Below are 14004 nucleotides of genomic sequence, written 5' to 3' on the forward strand. Positions count from 1 at the left end.
TTTCCAATTAATACATCCTGGCAAGCTCGCCAATGTAAGAGATTTGAAATAAAGAAGATCCGTAGTTATCCTTATTAATCTCCTTCCAGATTCTTTATATGTGCACACGCACACACACAGTCAATCATCTGACTCCCGCTCAGAAGTTTAGGAAAGCAGAGAGAAGATTAGAAGAATTTGTAGTCTTTCACCAACTCATTCTTTCCAAACAATAGCCAATGGTTTAATTAGAACATACAAATTGGTTTCTTTCTGACATAGCAATTATCAACTCATTCCTCAAATTCTCAAATATTTCCTTGCTTACAATAATCAATTCATGACCTTTTGAAACTCATTCATTCATTGTCCACGACCTTGTGAAACTCACTCATTCATTGTCAACGTCATAACATATTTACAAGGACAAGAAAGCAAATAAACAAAACATAACTTTTACGTTATGTAGAGGTGACGATGTAGCTAGCCTTCAACCTTACGGCCTCCATCGCACCCTCGCCACTCTGGCACCACCCCGCACAAGTCAGACTGGGGCGGCCTGTTACAAAATATAACACCCTACTGTAACAACTAACAATATTCAAAAACACACCAACCGAGCACAAGAAAAGTATACGATTCCGAAATTATTCAAGTACACAAGTCATGTCCGCGCATACAAAAGAAATGTTCAAGTTCACACAAAACTAGCAAAGTACCTCATCTTCCAATATGGCGGCACCCATACAAAAGTCCAAGTCATCCCGGCAATGTTTCCCGGTTCCAAGGTTGACATCAAGATCAAATGTTTTCTTCCAAAGTTGACATCAAAACCAAGAGCAGGTTTTCTCATCCGAGAGCCCAGGTCGAATGACTTTCAATTGTCAGGCAGTTTACAATCACAACTCACAAAATCAGGCGGTTGCGATTATAACGTGAACAACTCGCACAGTTGTAAATTCACGTGCCGCGAACCCAGTTTGACCGTCCGTAGCTAACCATGGAATTTTACTGAACTGTTAAAAGTTTCCACTCTCAAAGTTAAACCACTCCTGACAACCTCTTTGTATTACAAAAAGCACTAGTTATATCCCTTCAACTATAAACACCATAACCGCGATTCATTACAATGGCAAAGGCAGTGAAATTGACAAGAAGAGCGGGGTAGTACTAAGTTGCGCTAAGAAGGATAGCACGCTCTTCTGTACCTCTCTTTGTTTTAACTTTCTGAGCGTGTTTTTAATCCAAACATATCATATCTATATGTTTTTGGAATCAAGAACCGACAAGGAATAAGATGAAAGTGTTTTTAAATTGATTTGGACAATTTAATTTTGATAATAATTTTTATATATTTAATTTTCAGAGCTTGTTTTTAATCCGAATGTAACATATTTATATGTTTTTGGAATCAGCAAATGATGGAGAATAAGATAAACGTAAATTTGGATCGTTTTATAATTTTTTATTTTTTTTTTACAATTTTCAGATTTTTAATGACCAAAGTCATTAATTAATTTTTAAGCCACCAAGCTGAAATGCAATACCGAAGTCCGGGCTTCGTCGAAGATTACTTGACCAAAATGTCAACCAATTTGGTTGAAAAATGAGGGCGTGACAGTGCCGCCTCAACTTTCACGAAAAGCCGGATATGACGTCATCAAAGACATTTATCAAACAAGAAGAGCAAACGCTCGATCGAGTCACTTTCGCAGTTCTGAATATTATATGAGGCATCAGATGGACAGGAAGAAATTGCTATTCACAACACAATGAGTCACGTTCACATAAAATTTGAGCCCGGTCACTTTTATAGTTTCCGAGAAAAGCCCAACGTTAAGTTGTGTGTTGCCGAACAGAAAAGGCTAGTTATCTCCCTTGTTTTTCTGATAACGTTCGTAAAAGGCTACAGATGTAAATACTTTGATGTAAAGAATAATCCTACAAAGTTTCAATCACATCCGATGAACTTTGTCAAAGATATAAAATGTCTAATTTTTCCTTTGACGCTGACCTTTGACCTTGAAAAAGGTCAAAGGTCAACGAAACCATCGTTAAAGTGTAGAGGTCATTGGAGGTCACGACTAAACAAAATATGAGCCCGATCGCTTTGATAGTTTCCGAGATACTTTGTCAAAGATATAAAATGTCTAATTTTTCCTTTGACGCTGACCTGTGACCTTGAAAAAGGTCAAAGGTCAACGAAACCATCGTTAAAGTGTAGAGGTCATTGGAGGTCACGACTAAACAAAATATGAGCCCGATCGCTTTGATAGTTTCCGAGAAAAGTCCAACGTTAAGGTGGTGTCTACGGACGGCCGGCCGGACGGCCGGCCGGACAGACTAACACTGACCGATTACATAGAGTCACTTTTTCTCAAGTGACTCAAAAAATGAAAAAAACGTTCGGGGATTTCATACCCAGGAACTCTCATGTCATAAAGATCGGTCCAGTAGTTTAGTCTGAATCGTTCTACACACACACACACACACACACACACACACACACACACAGACACACACACACACGCACATACACCACGACCCTCGTTTCGATTCCCCCTCGATGTTAAAATATTTAGTCAAAACTTGACTAAATATAAAAAGGCGCTTTTTTGGACCACCCTGTATATGTATGTATGTTTGTATGTATGTATTTATGTTTGTATGTATATAAGTATGTAGGTGGGTATGTGTGTGTCTGTGTGTGTGTCTGTGTGTGTGTGTGTGTCTGTGTGTGTGCGCGCGCGCTGGCGTGCGTGCGTGCCTGCATGCGTGTGTCTGTATGTATGTACTCGTACGTACGTACGTGCGAGAGAGAGAGAGAGAGAGAGAGAGAGAGAGACAAAGAGAGAGAGAGAGAAAGAAAGAGAGAGAGAGAGAGAGACAAAGAGAGAGAGAGAGAGAGAGAGATAGAGAGAGAGAAAGAAAGAGAGAGAGAGAGAGGTGTTACAAAAATATTAAATGCGTTTCGTTACTTCAAGTGCATACATTTGATCTGTTTGTAGGCTGAGAACAGTTGGGACATTTAGGAACTAGTGAAGTGGTACGAGTTAAGTAGGATTACAAGATTTTATACAACTCCTGCAATGCAACCGAGGGGTGGATTAAATCTAGTTGATTATTTTTAGACAAGTGAGAAATTAGAACGAACTACTTTGATTAAACCCAAAAATCACACGTGGATTATTCGAAGTAAGAATAAAGAGGGCTAAAAAATAATCAACACTAGAATTTATTTTTAGAACATTTGAAACCCAGACGATTGGACCCTGTTGCGGAAGAATACGTACAATGTTGACTCAAAACTGTAACAACAATGGCTGACGTGTATGCCTAGTCGACAGACAATGCCATTTGCTTTGTGTGTGTTTCTGTTGTTGCTTACTGTACATGACATACATTACGTGTAAAATCCAGTTCTTTAACAGGCAACAAACCTTGCAAATTTCCAGAAGCTGCAATCTGAAGCGACCTATCTCTGATTCTAGCAGACGATCTCTCCAATGTTTAACACAAAATCAGCAAACTCTCCTGTCACATAGAACGTCCATTATATAGTGCAATGTTGAAATGAAGTTACCGGTCTGAAACATTTAGTCGTTTCTTCTGAGACAATCCTTGTTCTCTTATCATCTACAGATTTACCGCAGTCTTCACCACGCGAATTCACAACAGTCAGACTTTCGAACATGTATACAATCTACGTAGGCAAGTATGATACGTCATGACGTCATAGGATTCCTAGCATATTGACGTAATGCTAAACATCCGGTTATCCCGAGTTTTCTCCGTAATACATGTCCGTGGGTTTTTCAATGTTCGGTTATTTCCGTGGCTTCATGCGGAAAGGGAACCGTCGTCTGCAATCAACGACATGGACCATTCTGGTCCTTGCTGCTGACAAAAACATGATTTTAACACAGAATGTAATGTCAGAATAGCTATATAAACGCTATTGTGTTTTAATCGTAGCAATGGGGTCCGATATTTAGACGAGACAAGTATAATGCCGACGAGTCGGAGACTAAGAATAAAGTAAAAGAATAGGGACTATTTGAATGACGCGCATTTGACACTCTGAGTGATTAGGCTGAAATGAAATTGCCTACAAAATGTCGTCTGCATGACTGCATGTTCGACCCGTGTTGGTCGTTGTATAAATAGCTTAAACAATGACAACTCGTTGATTACTGCAAATACCCACTCGTGGTTTATTTTCCAGTAATCAACTCGTGGTCATTGTTTAAGCTCTATATATTTATTTAGGCATATTGTTCGTGCTAGCCACAGCAATGTCACTAATTTTGTTCTTCTATTTTCTGTTATGTTGCAGTGTACTATGGAGATAAACTGAATTGCTTCAGACTCACTCCGTCGGAGAATAGTGTCGACTTTTTGGATACAGGGACTTCTTTCAAAACATTGTCTGATCTCGTTGCTCACTACAGAAAAATTGATATAACCGAGAAGGACACCAACGGCAACGCATCCTACGGCAGACTTGTCAAACCGTTTGAAGAAATACCTGTGGGTCTGTGAGTATTCTAAGGCTTGTCATATTTAAGGTAAGGAAACCCCATGGATTTCGCGCAAAACTGCGTTTTTTTGTTTTCGCGCTACACACTAGAATACAAACCGATGTGCACAAAACTTGCTAGGTACATACTTCAACTATCAAGCAAATATCGTGTTGATATCTGCAGAAACAAATTCATAACATCAGATTTGTAGGACCAAGTTTTGTGGCGCCATAGTTAATGGTCGGAATAGCGTAACACATGTGATCAAAACCATTTCTCCGATTGTCACCATTATATAGCTGAAGTGTCATAAAATGATTCCTCTGCGTTTTGTTCCTCCATCTTTTTGACGAATCCACAAACAGTTTGTTTTTGACCAGCCCAAACAAGTACCAAATAGAAAACCCGTAACAAAAATCACATTCTTAAAAATTCTTATTCAGAGGGACAAAACGTAAAACAATACATGAACAAAAATCATGCCAAATTGTATGACATTCGTTTGAATAATTTAGAAAATATCCATGTAACCACTACGCATGCTGTGAAAAACGTAATTCTGAGAAAATAGCGCTTGAAGTTGAACGTAAGTTATCGGTGTATTTCCAGTGACAGAGAGCATATTTATTGTCATCGCACAACACTGTGACGTGTATCAGATCCTTATCACCTGTCTTCGGCTCGTCAGCAGCTTGTTCAAAACTAGCAACATCAACATGTTGTGTTACTTTCTTTGTTTTTTTCTTCTTGGGATTTGTCCAACTTTTCGTATTGGGAGGTGGCAGCATGTAGATTTCCAAGCAATCTGTCTTGTGTTTTCCGAGAGAAAACATAGCAATCCGTAAACTTGACTCCGCAAACACTGTTTAGATCTACTCATACCGAACTACTGTAATCATAGCACAACAAGTTTGCAGATCTAAAACTGCACATGGCATATTTAGATTCAGCCCGCAAATGTACTTTATAAGTGACGCTCTGTTTTGCAAGTGTGTGGCTTCATACCCTTTCACACATCAACCAATCAAAAACACGGTTATACCCACTTTCGGGCGACAGCAGACGAACGCAAGCAGCGTATTTAGATCTACATTGAAATATTGAATCATCTTCCAAAGAGGTTTTAAAGGAAAGTTATGGCGATTTGAAAATAATGAATATATGATGAGGCCAGAAATGATTCCAAAGCAATAAGTAGCCTACAACAAGTAAAAAAAGTGCCTTTTTTGCCAACAATTCACATTTTGCTTATGCTCAACTGAAAGAACATAGATCAAAGTGTGTCATAGTGTCAAAACCCCAAAACACACCTATCAACAATTTTTTTTTAATTTCCATGGGGTTTCCTTATCTTTACTGCTATTACGGACAACACTACCCGTCATAAAAAAGTACACAGATACATTTAGCTGTAGATCTTTGTGATGCGGCCAGTTGTATTAAAATCAAATATATTTCCAAAAAGGTAATTTATTCCCCTACCGTATGAAATAAAGAGTTTCATTTTTCATAAATCAGTGTTTATGCAGTGGACCGGAGACCTAGGACATCCCCCAAAATCAAATTCGTAAAAGCAAACTTGCAGACACTAAAAAAAATTTTTTTAAAAATACATAAGCAAGAGTGACCCCGTTTTTAATTTCAAATTGAACAACTAATTTTCTACCCATACCAAATCATTTATTTCAGCTGTTGTGCCTAGCAGTGTTGTTATGCCATGTTAAAGAAGACTGGTGTCAGCCTCGTCAGAAGTCGCACATGGCTTGTTTTGGTCATTTTTGGTGGGCTATGCGCGTAAAAGTCCTGCAGTTTTTTAATGACTCCTTGTATTGCTTTCTAATTTAACATGAGTATTGTTTACACAGTTGTAAAATATCATGGCGTTTTGATGTTTATTTTTGGACGAACTATAACTTTTCAGAAACGTTTTTATTAATTGTTTCACTATGATTGCAAACATTCAGCATTTTGCAAACGTCAACACAAATGAATCTTACAATTGGGGATCTATTTTAGTACAAAAGCATCAAGGCGCTTGGGTGGTATGAACATGTGAACGCATAAGAACAATTACGAAAAACAGGTCTTCCAACATCAAAACCCAGTCCAGCGCAGCAGACTGAACTGGCAAGCTTTACTGCCGCTGTGAGTGGCGTGCCAGTTCATTATAATACCCCTGAGGAAGGTACACATGCCGAAATATTGGGAACAACAGAGCTCGCTTTTTGGTTTCTTTGTCTTCTCTTTCTCAATATATATATGTATGCGTGTGTGTGTGTGTGTGTGTGTGTGTGTGTGTGTGTGTGTGTGTGTATGTGTGTGGGTGTGTTTGCTTATGTGTGTGTGTGCGTGTGTGTGTGTGTGTGTGTGTGTTTGTGTGTGCGTGTATGTGTGTGTGTGTGTGTGTGTGTGCTTGTGTGTGTGTAAGTGTGCGTGCGTGTGTGTGTGTGTGTGTTTATGTGTGTGTGTGTGTGTGTGTGTGTGTGTGTTTGTTTGTTTGTGTGTGTGTGTGTGTGTTTGTAAGTATGCGTGCGTGTGTGTGTGTGTGTGTGGGGGGGGGGGGGTGTGTTTGTGTGTGTGTACAAACACCCATTGTTTTTTCATGTTTTATGAGAAGGATTGTGTAGTGTTCTTCAATGTGTTTTGTGCAGATGAACATGTATGCCAACAAAAGGTTTGTTTGCAGGTGGTATGCTGGTATGATCGAAAGACATGAACAGTTTGACATCTTAAAACAAAAGGGACATGGTGCCTTCCTGATACGACACAGCATCACTAAGCCAAACGACTACACTTTAGCAAGTAAGAGCTAACTTTGTTTGCTGAAGATGTCAGTCTATTGTACGTGAGAATTAAACAGGTCAAGGAGTTCATAATACAAATAAAAGAAGGCTGCCAGTGTCTGGGATGAGCTTGCGTTCTAAATGCATGAATATGACAAGAGAAATGAGAGGATAATGACACAATTGTCAGACAAAAAGAAGTTAACCCCCATGCAGGAGCATGGAAATATGAATAGTCTGAACAGAAGAAAAGCAACTTAATTTCCAATACTTCGAATGTCCTGGTAGATAATATATACAAAATCAAAGACTCAAAGACTCAAAACTCAAAATGTTTACTGTCCTCATAAAAACAAGGACAATTGCCTTACAGTGTCAGGCGATCACAGACATAAAAACATCACATGTATTAAGAATTAAACGATTGCACTTAAAACTAATAACTAGCCCGCTTCATATTTGCTGTAAACTTAAAATTAGAATTGCATTAAAACACATGTAAACATCCTGAGATTTGTTTGCAATTTTAGGTATTACTTATATGCATAAATAACAAACTGCTGGAGTACAGTCAATGAAACAATGTCCTGATAAACAAAGGGAGGTAAGCGCTCTAAATGCATATTGCATGTGCACCTGTGAGGTCAACACACAGTGAAATAAACCAGTGACGTAATTCATCCTCTCCGATAGTTCACACTTTATCGTATAGGTGTGCATTGAGCCTCCTCAGTCGAACTTGCATTCTTGCTTTCAGGAGGCACATTATTGTTTAACATAATTATGAGTACTGGATCGTTCATGTCAATGTAATGCTTCATTACGTCATAAAGTTTACTCTCCTTAACAGGAGCTGGTGTAATTGTACGAGGGTGGCATCATTACGTTTCTTTAAAGACATACTACAATATTTAAGAAAATAATGCTTTGTTTTACTGCGTTTGATTGTATTTCAGTGAACATTGAGGAAAAGGTACTTACGCTTCGCATTACCGTTGAGGACGACGGCTACAAGCTCGGTGATGCAAATGAACAGAAATATTTCCCAACACTGTCTGCACTAGTGGAATACTACGAAAAGAACGATTTGTACGTTGACGGAACACTTCTGGGGAGGCTGTTGAAACCAGCACAGGTAAATACATCCCAAGCGCCCGTTAAACTCTCCTGAGGTGATTGTGTATTGATAGGATGACTGTTTGACACTTTACAAAATTAACTTGTTGGTGACATGAAATCGAATTTACCTGCGAACCGATACGTAATGGTTAAGAGGTTATATAAGCTGCCAAAGTATGTATTGAACACTATAAAACATGTGTTTGTGTTACTACTGCTAAACCCGGAGCATTAATCAAGTACATGTTATTCAAAATTACGGGTTTTTTTACGATATATTGTTTTTTCTTTGGTACACAACAACACTTTCTCTCTTTTGGAAAAAAAAGCGACAGCCAATCATTAATTCAATTAATGTTGATCGATCCTCAATATCAATTCCACCTTGCCGTTATATTGTTGATTTTCTGGACAATGGTAGTAAACCCAGGTAAAAAGACAACTGTATGCACTTGACATGTTATTATTCCTATTGACAAGAAATATCTCTGACTAGTGTATAGTTAATAGACCACAGGTGCGTGTACTGACCCCCCCCCCCCCCCCCAAACTCAGGCATGAACATATTAACTGATACGACGTCACTTTTGACAAGAGGTTAATGTTAACGGCAAGTTGAATGTGGAAGATTGATAACAAGTCGCGTAAGGCGAAAATACAATATTTAGTCAAGTAGCTGTCGAACTCACAGAAGTAAACTGAACGCAATGCCATTTTTCAGCAAGACCGTATGCTCGTAGCATCGTCAGTCCACCGCTCATGGCAAGAAGAGCGGGGTAGTAGTTGCGCTAAGAAGGATAGCACGCTTTTCTGTGCCTCTCTTTGTTTTAACTTTCTGAGCGTGTTTTTAATCCAAACATATCATATCTATATGTTTTTGGAATCAGGAACCGACAAGGAATAAGATGAAAGTGTTTTTAAATTGATTTGGACAATTTAATTTTGATAATAATTGTTATATATTTAATTTTCAGAGCTTGTTTTTAATCCGAATATAACATATTTATATGTTTTTGGAATCAGCAAATGATGGAGAATAAGATGAACGTAAATTTGGATCGTTTTATAAATTTTTATTTTTTTTTACAATTTTCAGATTTGTAATGACCAAAGTCATTAATTAATTTTTAAGTCACCAAGCTGAAATGCAATACCAAAGTCCGGGCTTCGTCGAAGATTACTTGACCAAAATTTCAACCAATTTGGTTGAAAAATGAGGGCGTGACAGTGCCGCCTCAACTTTCACGAAAAACCGGATATGACGTCATCAAAGACATTTATCAAAAAAATGAAAAAAACGTTCGGGGATTTCATACCCAGGAACTCTCATGTCAAATTTCATAAAGATCGGTCCAGTAGTTTAGTCTGAATCGCTCTACACACACACACGCACACACACGCACACACGCACACACGCACGCACACACGCACATACACCACGACCCTCGTTTCGATTCCCCCTCGATGTTAAAATATTTAGTCAAAACTTGACTAAATATAAAAAGGAGAAGACTCTGACATGACAAATAAAACAACATATAAGTACGCATACAGGTTGAGTGTCCGTCGTTAGAAGTGTTATCCTGTTTGCTTTGCATTACTCATTATGAAGTCAGTACTAACATTTGCTATGGTAGTGGTAACTGTGGTGGTGGTACTGTTGTTGTATAGTGTTGATGTTGTTGTTGATAATGGTGATGGTTGTGGTGTTGATCATGTCATTGTTGTTGTTGTTGTTGTTGTTGTTGTTGTTGGCTCCTCACAGACATCTACATTATATAATTATGTGATTGATTTGTAGAGTTAAATCTCACAGATTATGTCAGAAGAAGAATTGTGACAATTCGGCTTACCTTCACTAATATAGAATTGAATGCATGTCGTTGTCGATTTCAGGGCATCAGAGGTTCTGCTGCTGCAGGTACACAAGAAGAGTTCGGAACGGAGAGCAAGTAAAAACTAAGGGACAATTAAGACCCCTACATGTCTGTCATGTGCGTGGCAAACTGCCAGGTGCCTGACATGTTGCATGATCTGTCACATGATCTGGTCACATGCAACCTTCGGCTGTGCTTTGTTGGATACATAAATGAGAAAATTACTGCCTAGCATGACTCACCACATATACTACACTAGATGAATACCCGCTTCGCCGGGTACGGTTTCGCTGGGAAGAAGTAGAGCCGAATACCCGGCTTCGCCGGGGACCCGGCTTTGCTGTACGAAGGAAGGGAGATAAACGCGCAAAACACTGGAGAAGATAAGGAAGAGTAATACCCGGCTTCGCCGGGCTGAAAGCGTTGTGGACAGTGACCTTCTAAAAATAGTAACGGAAATATGGATTGAGCGTTGTGGACAGTGACCTTCTAAAAATAGTAACGGGAATATAGATTGACGCCACACGAAGGAAGGGAGATAAACTCAAAACACTGGAGAAGATAAGGAATAGTTACTGGGAATGGATCTGGGAAGATGAACCGAAAAACCAAAATCGGTTCAGCGCTGCGCGCTGAGAGCGCGTGTTGAAAATTCTCATCGACCAGGTTGTGTCCGGGGTCTACCTGAATATGCCCACCAAATTTGAAGCAGATCCATCGAGAACTTTGGCCGTGCATCGCGAACACACACACACACACACACACACACACACACACACACACACACACACACACACACACACACACACACACACAAGTCGTATATATATATATATATATATATATATATATATATATATATATATATATATATATATAACAAAATCAAGGAAAAGAAAAGCCAAACAAAGAATGTCAAGTGGCAGCCCAAATTTTCGACCTGTTGCCAGGCCTTCCTCAGGGGCGTGAGATATATATAATACATATATATAATACATATATATAGATATAAAAGGTCCCAGCACCTCCAAATGTATTGTTTATGAGACTTAACTGTTTAACGCATGATGCAAATGTAATATAATTAGCAATTTACGCTGCTATCTGGCATTTGCTTGTTGGTTTTCCATGACGAATATTCCAATACTAATGAAGAACATGTTCTAACACGTTTTCAGTCGCAAATACTCGGTTGCCTGGTCACATAGCATTGATTTGAATTTAGCTGAAAACAACCAGACAAAAAGGATCTAGTTTCATATTAGGTGTGCGCATGCCTTTGGTGGCAGGGTGTGTGTGTGATCTGTTGAATGTCATTTTTATATTTATTCAAGTTTTGACTAAATATTTTAACATCGAGGGGGAATCGAAACGAGGGTCGTGGTGTATGTGCGTGTGTGTGTGTGTGTGTGTGTGTGTGTGTGTGTGTGTGTGTGTGTGTGTGTGTGTGTGTGTGTGTGTGTGTGTCTGTCTGTCTGTCTGTCTGTATGTGTGTGTGTGTGTAGAGCGATTCAGACTAAACTACTGGACCGATCTTTATGACATTTGACATGAGAGTTCCTGGGTATGAAATCCCCGAACGTTTTTTTCATTTTTTTGATAAATGTCTTTGATGACGTCATATCCGGCTTTTCGTGAAAGTTGAGGCGGTACTGTCACGCCCTCATTTTTCAACCAAATTGGTTGAAATTTGGTCAAGTAATCTTTGACGAAGCCCGGACTGCGGTATTGCATTTCAGCTTGGTGGCTTAACAATTGATTAATGACTTTGGTCATTAACAATCTGAAAATTGTAAAAAAAAAATAAAAATTTATAAAACGATCCCAATTTACGTTCATCTTATTCTCCATCATTTTCTGATTCCAAAAACATATAAATATGTTATATTTGGATTAAAAACAAGCTCTGAAAATTAAATATATAAAAATTATTATCAAAATTAAATTGTCGAAATCAATTTAAAAACACTTTCATCTTATTCCTTGTCGGTTCCTGATTCCAAAAACATATAGATATGATATGTTTGGATTAAAAACACGCTCAGAAAGTTAAAACAAAGAGAGATACAGAAAAGCGTGCTATCCTTCTTAGCGCAACTACTACCCCGCTCTTCTTGTCAATTTCACTGCCTTTGCCATGAGCGGTGGACTGACGATGCTACGAGTATACGGTCTTGCTGAAAAATGGCATTGCGTTCAGTTTCATTCTGTGAGTTCGACAGCTACTTGACTAAATATTGTATTTTCGCCTTACGCGACTTGTTTATTAACTGCAATTGCTGTAGATAACAAAACGTGTTTTTTTAATATCACTGTAACATACTTGTTGTGACATTTGTGTTGCTTTTGATAAGTCATTGTTAAGATTGTTTCTTCTGTTCAAATACAATGCCGCTTCAAATTTAACCTTCGGTAGAACTCCTTGACTGCCTGAGATAGTTATCTAAAACATGATAACATACATGTACGTAAAATGTTTAACAATTACATGTACATCAACATTGAACAAATGGTCTCCAGAGGAGGCAATCATATTGCTGCAATTCAAAAGACAATATACCGCGGTTGTTTCCCTTGTAAAATGACAGCAACAAAGTTCACGTATATGATGCCTATTGTGGCAGTCAAGGCCAAAATAACAACCCAATGTAAAACGGGTCTGTGGGTTTGACACATTATTTGACAAATAAATAACCAATAAAACAATGAATTGATATCAAATAACACATTTAATCAGGTTTTTATTATAAAGCTCTCAAAAGTAAAATACTTTAAAATGCACAGTTAGAATATGTAATGATAAGTTTAACCAGGACACAAGGTTGAGTAGGATACGGTGTCTTCTTTTTGTGATACCTTATACTACGCCTCCGTGAAATTCCCCCAGGGGCGGGGATATAGCTCAGTTGGTAGCGCGCTGGATTTGTATTCAGTTGGCCGCTGTCAGCGTGAGTTCAAACCCACGTTCGGCGGAAATTTATTTCTCAGAGTCAACTTTGTGTGCAGACTCTCTTCGATGTCCGAACACCCCACGTGTACACTACATTGGGGTGTGCACGTTAAAGATCCCACGATTGACAAAAGGGTCTTTCCTGGCAAAATTACTTAGGCACAGTTAATAATTGTCTACCTATACCCGTGTGACTGGGAATAATAGGCCGTGGAAGGTAAATATGCGCCGAAATGGCTGCAATCTACTGGCCGTATAACATTTCATCTCACACGGCATCATTGCAGAGCGCCTAGAACTGTACCCACGGAATATGCGCGATATAAGCCTCCTATTGATTGATTGATTGACTTTGCAACGCACTAATACGCTCTCTTGTGAAACACAAGAAAAATGTAGACTGAGCTTAGCCACATACCTATTTTACTTATGTAATTTGCAATGTATAAATGTGATGTACAAAGAAAGGAACTGTAATAATTAATCAGGCATGAAAACTGAAAAAAAAAAATACTGAAAAAAAAATTCGAAGGCGCGTAGGGCCAAGTTTCGCAGGCGCGAAGCGCCAAGTTTCGCAGGCGCGAAGCGCCAAGACTTCAAGGGGGGTCCGGGGGCATGGCCCCCCCGGAAAATTTTTTTTCAAGGGTGCAATTTGGTGCAATCTGGGGCTATCTGAGCCTTAAAATTGGATTCAAACATGGCCCCAAAACTATTTTACTATAACTATGACTATGGAAAAAACAAAAAACAAAAAAAACAAAACGGAAAAATAC

At 38.7% G+C, this 14004-nt stretch overlaps 1 protein-coding gene across 2 annotated transcripts; it reads left to right on the plus strand.

The window, feature by feature from the left end:
• The first annotated feature begins 2919 nt into the window (after positions 1-2919).
• LOC138972894 (SH2/SH3 adapter protein NCK1-like) lies at positions 2920-11250 on the plus strand. Of its 2 annotated transcripts, XM_070345561.1 has the most exons (5): positions 2920-4517; positions 7189-7304; positions 8242-8420; positions 10301-10364; positions 10396-11250. In XM_070345561.1, exons 2-4 carry the CDS (start codon positions 7202-7204, stop codon positions 10358-10360), a joined length of 342 nt encoding a protein of 113 aa, XP_070201662.1. In that variant the 5' UTR covers positions 2920-4517; positions 7189-7201; the 3' UTR covers positions 10361-10364; positions 10396-11250. The 2 variants fall into 2 exon arrangements, with proteins under 2 accessions (XP_070201662.1, XP_070201661.1); XM_070345560.1 differs by having other exon boundaries at positions 10301-11250.
• Positions 11251-14004: the final 2754 nt, after the last annotated feature.

This window comes from Littorina saxatilis, linkage group LG8 (assembly GCF_037325665.1).
Source record: "Littorina saxatilis isolate snail1 linkage group LG8, US_GU_Lsax_2.0, whole genome shotgun sequence".
In the NCBI taxonomy this organism is placed as follows: domain Eukaryota; kingdom Metazoa; phylum Mollusca; class Gastropoda; order Littorinimorpha; family Littorinidae; genus Littorina; species Littorina saxatilis.

Excerpts from the sequence above, each read along its gene's own strand:
- LOC138972894 (XM_070345560.1), top strand. The coding sequence starts at position 7,202 with ATGATCGAAAGACATGAACAGTTTGACATCTTAAAACAAAAGGGACAT. Across the intron at positions 7,305-8,241 it reads AAACGACTACACTTTAGCAA|TGAACATTGAGGAAAAGGTA; the intron begins GTAAGAGCTAAC and ends ATTGTATTTCAG. Across the intron at positions 8,421-10,300 it reads GGCTGTTGAAACCAGCACAG|GGCATCAGAGGTTCTGCTGC; the intron begins GTAAATACATCC and ends TGTCGATTTCAG.